Source organism: Cariama cristata, unplaced genomic scaffold (genome assembly GCF_000690535.1).
Source record: "Cariama cristata isolate BGI_N322 unplaced genomic scaffold, ASM69053v1 scaffold30893, whole genome shotgun sequence".
Classification (NCBI taxonomy): Eukaryota; Metazoa; Chordata; class Aves; order Cariamiformes; family Cariamidae; genus Cariama; species Cariama cristata.
In genome coordinates, this window is record NW_009607211.1 from 2549 (window position 1) to 10837 (window position 8289).

Sequence of the window (8289 nt, forward strand, 5' to 3'; positions counted from 1 at the left end):
CGTGAACATCTTCCAGGCCCTCCCTCTTGCCCTTTCTTGTGCCTCACTTCCACTGTCTCCTTACAACTAATTTCCATGTGTTGAAGGGTGAAGCACCTGGGTGCAGCTCAAGCAGAGCCGTGGCACGTCACAGTGGCTGTGTGCCATGGCTGGATTCAGTCAGTGTACTTGGACAATGGCATCCTGGCAGCCAGTCCTGAGCAAGGCTTTGCTGAGGTGCTTGGGGATGTGTGCCTTGTGCTTGGCTGCTCGCTCTGCTGATTTTCTTACAGTGCAGAAATGGTCCTGGATGGGCAGCATTGTTCGCTTCTGCCCAGCCGAGGTGCTACGGGCCAGACTGGGTGGTGCAAGGAAAGTCCTTTGGAGATTGGACTTCCTCATGTGAGGACAGCCTGTGTGCCTCCCCGGTCTCTGCTAAAAGCCCATGCCCCAGATTAGCTGAGAAATGTTGGACACCAGTCTAGCAGCTGCAGCTGGGATGCCACAGAAGCAGAAGTCTTGGTCTCTGTAGGCCAGGTGGCAGTTTTTACTAGGAGAAAATGACTTGGGAGCTGCTCAAAGCCCAACCAACCTCTTCGCCTTGGGGTTACATTTTTTTCTCTTTCCTGTTCTGAAAGATACGTCCTTTTATAACTGCTGCCTCCTCCCCTTTAGGGCCTAGCGTGGCACAGGCATGAGACAACTGTTCTGCCAGGCCATCCGTTCTCACGCTGGCATTAGGGAAAGCACCAAAGTTCCCTCTGGCCACCAAGAGTTGGTCAGAGCAACAGCACAGTTATTGCCCTGCTTCACACTGTGGTGATCAGGCAGAGGGCTTTTCAACAGGGACCCCCAAACAGCCCCAATTTTGTAATTTGCTTCCCCTTTTCCTTCTTCCCAAGTTTCCCCTTTAGCAGCTTCTATCAGCAATAAATCACACACCTTCCCACTGGCAAGGTGTTCTGTTGACTTTGTACCCCAGTTTGGTATTTATGATATGGTTGCCAAAGTAATTTCCACCTACATCATCTGTTCAGTCAAGTTAATCCCCTGTTGTGTTCCCCTGCTGCCATGTGTCTGATTTTGTCATTTTCCTGTTGTTGTCTGGTTTGCATGCCCCAGGCTGGGCCATTTGTATATGCATTACTGCCCTTTGCTACTGCTCCTTCCCCGGTTCCTCGTGCTGTGAGCTTGCCAGAGACAGGTAGGGGTTAGCCACGAGCTTGCACACCCTAACGAACCTGTATCCCTGTGCCTGCAGGGCTGTCTGCCCTGTCCTCGAGGTACCTGCCCTTGACATCTCACCCCAAGCAGCTGCTTGAGATGCAGCCTCCTGCCAGGCATGGAGTGCTGCCAGGGCATGGGAAGAGCAGGTCCATGCCCTGGGTGGGTGGCAGGGCCTGCTACTGAGCTGGGATCCCAGGGAAAAGAGACGGCTCTGATGGCTGTGCTCTTCTGCAGAGCATGGTGTCTGCATCGTTTCCTTGGTCAACTGCCACTGTTTCTCAGGAAGTATAGCTCAGTGCCGGGATTGCTGCATGCAGTACACATGATAAACTACAGGCAGTAAGCGAACATTACGGTGGATAACTTTATTTTGAAACAGCTTGTCAGAACAAAGTAGAACACAAACCCCTGCTGGTGCTCTGTATCCAGGGAGCCCAGTGAGACCACCTCACATTGGCTCAGTCGAGCTGCCGTCAGCTCCTGCCCTGCCAGAGGCAACTGTCCTATGTCTGCACTGAAAAACAGGATAGCATCTGTGCGAGCACTGAGCAGAAGCTCCCTGGAAAGCTCCAGGCCAACTCCCCCGATCTGAAACTTGCCTAAAAAGCACTTGCTGTTGGCTTGCAGAACAGCCCCGTAGGCACAGATGGGCCATGAGGAGGAAAGCATCCAAGCAACAGTTGGCTGGGAGAAGGGTGCTGTGCTGCAGCTCGAGCTGTCACTGTGTAGGGGCCAGCCGGGGCATTACAGCAGGCTTGGTACTTGCTACGGACCCCTTCGTGAGCTAGGGCATTGGACGGTGAGACCAGTTATGGAAGCAAGCAAATCAGCAGCATCAAGGGTAGTGCTTCTCTGAGGAGGGCAGCGTTCTGGGCTTCAAGATTAAATTCAACCCCCCTGTTTTAGGCCTATTCAAACACTCTGCTGAAGCTGCAGGATGAGGGCAGCTTGATGTTACTGCCTCCTTAATCTCTCTCTCTGACTTCCTCACTGCTCTGCTTGCAGCTTTTCTGCACCCTCTGACAGCAATCTGTGGTTTGTGGCCTGTACTAGCCTAGTCTCAGAAACCAACATTTGAGGCATGCTGGGGATGTGTGCTGACAAGAGTGGGAAATACGGGGTGCCGCAGGGGATAGCCAAACCTCTGGACAGAGGGCCCCAGAGTAGCAGGCTTCCTGCAGGCTGACTTGGTGACTAATAAAACCATAAAACAAGGAGGAACAAACCATGGGAAGTGCCTGTCTGACCAAGGCCAAGCTTAGTGTCTTGCCTGACCGCTTTTGGCGCAGTGCGTAAGGCTTGGCAGCCGAGCAGGAAGCCAAGCCATGACCACACGTGAGTGGGCTCAAGCGGTGCCCTGGGGTTCACTGCAGGAACTCGTCGTACTCTTTGGGGAGCAGGGAGCGCTCACAGGACTCTCTCCTCACCGCTGCTGCTCTGAGCACTTGGACAGGAGAAGGAGCCATCAGAAGGGGTGCCACCGTGGCTTTGGCTCTGCTCTGATGCTGCAATACAGGGACAAAATTCAAATGCACCTCGTGGAAGGAGGCGCGGGCTTGTCCAACAGCGCACTGTCTGACTGTCTGCATGTGCCAGCTGTTCAGCATCCCTCTCCTCAATTGCATGAGCTTATGCTATGCCCATCCCTCTGCTCTGCCAGCCGCAAGTGAACATTGCCCCTGCCATAGGCTGCCTGCCCTGTACTGCTAGGGTCTCAGGGAGCTGCCCTCAGCCCTTCTTCAGGAAGCAGACCAGAAGGGCAGAACAGGGACTATCCAGGCTAGTCAGGGGCGAGAGACATACCTGCTTGGGTTGATGCCGCTCTGGTCGTTGGTCCCTGAGCTGGGCCTGCTGCCTGTGCAGAGGTTTGTACAACATACTCTTCAGGTATTTGTAGAGGTTGCTTTTTAGGTGCAAGGGGTTATAAGCGACTTCCACTTCCAAGCTGTTCAAGGCACTCTGCTCAGACAGAAGAAAGAACCTAGTGGTTATGAGATGCAACAGGTAGAGGCTGTGGGGTTTACTTGGGGTTTTTTGTTGGTTTTAGTGCCAAGGGATTTTTTTTGCAGGGATGAGTGTTACAGGTGCTCCATGCCACCCTGCAGTGGTGGGAGAAGGGATCTTTGGCTGTGCTACTACCCACAGGGACCACTCTTAGCTGTGTATAGAACAAGAGGCATCTGCAACCAGGTCTTAATGGATTTAAGCATTCCCTTGCAGGATGCAGTCCTATCCTCCCCCATGCCCAGAATCAGCCAACAAGCTGGAGCACCTTTTCTGGGCACCATCACCCTCAACCCTCTGCTTCATAAGGTCTCTTCCCTCTCCCCTCAACAGACATGCAACATTGCTCCAAGGGACAGGCATTTGCTGTCTGTGAAGAAAGCTGTGGGATGTGTTTATTGGCTGCTAGGAAGAAGTTTTGGAGTTCTCCATCATATTCCAGCTGTCAGTAGACATTTCCACAGCTCTTTCCTCCTCTACTCTTCTGCTAAGACCTATAGTGAGGGCTCTGCCCTTCCTGGCATCACCTGAAGCAGAGGCAGACAGCTCAGGAGAAGGGCATGCGGACGCACAATAGGAAATGCAGAAGCCTGAATCTATTGGAAGAAAGACAGACACTTTATGTATTTGTTTGTCTTATGCCTAAAGCACCTCTTTCTGCAGTCTGAGGTGATCCATGTTCCCCAGCAATGCGGGGTATTGATACATCTTCAGCAGCAGCTGCAAGGCATGTGCATAAAGGCTAATCATTACTCTGATCCCTGCTTGTACAACTGGGATCCTTTGCACAGGTATTTGTGCAGGGCTGTCAATGACTTACCTCTATAGGGCCATGCACTCTCTCAGGATGTTCAGCAAGGAGGGCTGGGAAGGTTGATGGCAGCAAGAGCTCTCTGACAGCGACTGCTTTGACAAGTAGAGTGGCAGAGTCGGAAGGGACAATGGTGTAGTAGGAATGCACCACAGTGTTCCAGTTTGGACTAGTGTTCGGTGGCTCACGTTTAGCCAAAAGCATCCACTTTCTTTTCTAAATGGCAAAAGACAAAACTGATGTGAACAATGGGCAACAGCCACTCCTTCAGCACTTTTGCTGTAGGGGCTGCTGGGTTCAGGAGCAGAGACATTCATACACATCAGAATAAGAACCCGCTTCTGCCTTATGGTTGAGGATAGTATGTTGTTTGGTTTGTTTTTATTTTTAATTGAATGTAAGACAATTCTTAAGAAAAACATCCAATTTTGCTTTATGACTTGTCAGTAGTGGAAAGTCTTCCACATCCCAAGCCTTGGTTGATTATTCTCACAAAGATGCACATCTAACTCCAACTCTGACTTTTGCACTTCATACCTCCAAACACTGGATTTCTGAGAGGCAAGGGAGTCTTCTCTAAGGTTTGATGTGCTGTAGCCTCTTTCCAGTGGATGCATTGGCTGGAAGGATTTACAAGCCCAACTCTGGCCCATGAGATGAAGCTGCAGCTTTTGAAACATGTTTTCTGGTGCAGGCTGTATAGCTCTTACTAGATGTGCACTAACTGTTGCTTTCTATGGCAGTCCCTCCCCATGAGACTGCAATTTTCACACACTCACCAGAAGACTCTGACATAGAGCATGGAAGCTGTGCTGGTTTATCTCCAGTTCATCCCAGTCTAGCTGCCAGCAACTTGTGGGCTTGATGATGAAGGGCAGGCCATACACTACAGACTCACAGACCCCTTCAGACTTCAGAGCCCTGCAAATATACAGCTCATGTTAGTGACGCTCAGCCAACGTGAAATCAGCAAGAAGCCTCTACCAGGAGATGACTAGCACAAGCGGCCATGGCAGGATTAGCTGCAATACTGCCACAAGCACTTAATGTCCGTATTATTGTGGCCTGTCACTATAACACCTTGCAGAAAAGTCCCGATTGCAGTGAAAAGAGGCTTTCTTACTGATTTCCAGATTCCCTTGTATCTGCGTTGACAAGAGCATGCCAAGAAGCAAATCCAATCTTCATGCGTTTTGTATATAAAATAGATTGTTAATCTGGCCTCTTGGGCAATAACTCACCCAGGCAATTACATGTCTTCCTAAGTGATTTTTTTCTGGATCGTGGTTGCCCTTCACTTAAACTGACATGTGCTCTACTCCTGCACAGAGCCAACATCCCACCACAAACACCACTACAGACTTTACAGCGCTTGACATTGCCTGTCCGCAGCACACTCCTGTTTCATGACAGGGCATTATTAAGTAGCTTCAGTGCTTTGGCTGTGGGCCATTTATGCACAATTACTGAGTGCTCTTCAGCTACTGGCAGGATGAGAATAATTTTAAGAACAACTGTATAGATCAGAAATTACACAAAATTTTTTCCTATAAATAAAGCTCAGAAAAGACACTAGAGAGCATCACTCTTCTTGTTATGCTCCGTGCTTACCAGCCATAGACTGCTGACAGGAAAGCGAACAAATTCTCATGTGAAGTCACATAGCACTGTGAGGCTTTGCTTGCTTTTTTACTACTAGTCAACTAGTTAGCTCAGGCTCTGACATCCAGTTAATTGCTGTGGCCTCATTAGGTAGCGAGAGAACAGCAGAATTGTATATGGAGCAATGGCTGCAATCTACAGAACTTGACACTGCAGGGAAACAACTGTTGCATGAATAACATCTATGGTGTTACGCTCATGAAGTGCTAGTGTCACGGTAACACCATTTTTGACTCTCTGCTGCTGTCTGCACGTATGGGATGTGCCGTTCCATAACACTAAGAGTTATGGGGGTTGAGGGTATCTTACATCAGAATTTTGCTTGCTAGCACTTTGAGTCCCCCGGTGCTTTACGGTGGTGTTACTAGGTCCTAGTTGAAACTGCACAGAAAGAGTGAAGTCTGCTATTATATCAGCCTTCTGGTCACCAAGCACAAAGCACGTAATAACACTTACTTTACAACCCGGAGTTTATACAGCACTGTAGCTGGCCAGGCTGCCATGTGGCAGGGTGAATTCAGATCTGCTGCTCTCATGGCACCATCAACAGTCCCAGAAAGAAGAGTTGGGTCGAGCAATCTCTCCTGCAAATCGCACTTCAGGCACACTAGGAGAAGGAGATTAGTTTAGATTGCTGGAAATGGTAATGTTCAGCACATGACATGCTCAAAGCACTTACAAACGCTAAGTTAATGTTTTCTAGCAACAGCAACTGTTAAGGGAAGAACAACTCTAAAGCCTGTGACACAAGACAACGATCTATCCCCATTTTACACACAAGGGGAAATACCACATGCTTGGCATGTTAATGAAACAATGATCGGTTGGTAACTGGGCAGGCAAGTTCCAGTTTTGGCAATGAGCAGCCAGCTGTAGAGAGAGCAGAAGCTCGTTTCCCAGTGCCTTAAGTTTCCTGCCTGCTTTTCTGTCTGTGTTTCTGGAGAAACCCAGCACACTGATGACACTAACCCTGGTATAATATGATATATAGCTGCATACAGTTCCTCTGGCCTTCTGCAGATTTCTGGAGTGTGGGAAGGTGAAAAAACCTGACTGCGGTGTAACTTGCTTTGTCTTGCTAGCTAAAGTAAGACAATGCATCAAGTATGAAATTTGATGTCATGATGAAGGAAAATCCACCTTTAACAAAATATCATAACTGCCTGTGCCGTTCTGGAGGCTGCTATGGTAGCTACTACATAAATAAAAAGTTACACTAGGCTTTCTGAGCTGCTTGCTGTGGAGCATACCTGCAAAAGCCACCAGCAGCTCTCAATGAGCTTTACTTCCAGTCTGAAACTGGCCTGCAGATCACCAGAAGAGAACAAGTGTGCTTCTGCTGTGATGGCAATGGGAAGCTGCACGTAAGTACTATAGTGGCGTGGCATACCGTACTATGTTGGAGAGGCATGGAAAGGGGATTGCCAGAACTGCGTGTGCACCTTCCCATGGCAGCGCAATGGTGACAAGACAGTTAACAACAATGTACAGGGAACACCTATGTCTGCTGTAGCTGTTGGTGTTTTCACCCAAGGATGGATTAGGGATTTGGACTTAGACTAGTAAAGGAGAAAAAGATTACATATTCCTTATACATTTTCCCATGCATTATTATAACTGTTAGCAGCTCCAGCTAGAACATTAGCTATTTTAGTGCTAAATCAATAGATAGAAACACAAGCCAAGCCCCTTTGTAAGATAGCCTCTATTTAAGTATAGCTCTGGCACAGACTTTAGTATCAAACATAAGGAACACAATTTTCAGGGCTATACAACTGAGCCAGAAGGTCCTTGGCTCTCAGGACATAAAGCCCCTTTTACCTTGACCAAGTGGTTATAAATTCACATATTCTTCAAGGCACATTTTTGCTGCAGAATGGAAATTATTTATAGCATCAGCAACCACAGGACGTGGCAGAATGGAAATTATTTATAGCATCAGCAACCACAGGACGTGGCAGAATGGAAATTTATTTATAGCATCAGCAGCCACAGGACGTGGCAGCAACCTAGAAGTATATGTGAATATATTCTGAGCAAATGGCCTCTCTCAGCCTGAGGCAACAGAAACTCCAGACAGCTTTCAAAGTCACCCAGAGACCTGACTTGAGACTCTAAATGTGAGGGAACAGGCCCATGGGTAAACTTTAAGGCTGTGGGATTTAGGAGCTCCCTGCAGAGGGGGAGAGAAAATGAAATACTTAGAGTGCTCTTGGGTGCAGTGGCATGGCTGGGGCCTCCTGACGGGAGGAGGAGATGGAGGTGTTCTCTCTCTGTGCCATAGTCATGTAGCCATGCTTTAAACAGCATCTCCAAGCTGATGACATTGTCCTCTATGGTTTGCACATCGATGTCCATTCCCAGGATTGCAATGTCTGCAGGAAAAAAGGTGAAAAAGCATTAATATTTTCAGCCATAGAAAAGAACATTCTTTTGCTTTTTCCACTATACTATACCTCCTTAGTCCTTCAACTGCTTTCACAAAAGAAGTGCTTCAGAAGCCATTACCATGCAAATCACAGCACAGCACTGTGATGCCAGTCCTCTTAAAAGGACTTTGCTAGGAGGTGAGCTGCTCTACAGGCCACACCAACACCCTTCTTATC

At 48.4% G+C, this 8289-nt stretch overlaps 1 protein-coding gene across 1 annotated transcript in view; it reads right to left on the minus strand.

Annotated features, from left to right (window-relative positions):
* Positions 1-2570: 2570 nt before the first annotated feature.
* M1AP (meiosis 1 associated protein) overlaps positions 2571-8289 on the minus strand; it is a gene marked incomplete at its 5' end in the record, with an annotated part of 15050 nt that continues 9331 nt past the window's right edge. Inside the window, 6 exons of the mRNA XM_009696645.1 lie at positions 2571-2711; positions 3010-3165; positions 4031-4237; positions 4801-4942; positions 6140-6290; positions 7885-8058. Coding sequence (XP_009694947.1) covers positions 2571-2711; positions 3010-3165; positions 4031-4237; positions 4801-4942; positions 6140-6290; positions 7885-8058 — 971 coding nt within the window. The remainder of the gene's footprint in view (positions 2712-3009; positions 3166-4030; positions 4238-4800; positions 4943-6139; positions 6291-7884; positions 8059-8289) is intronic.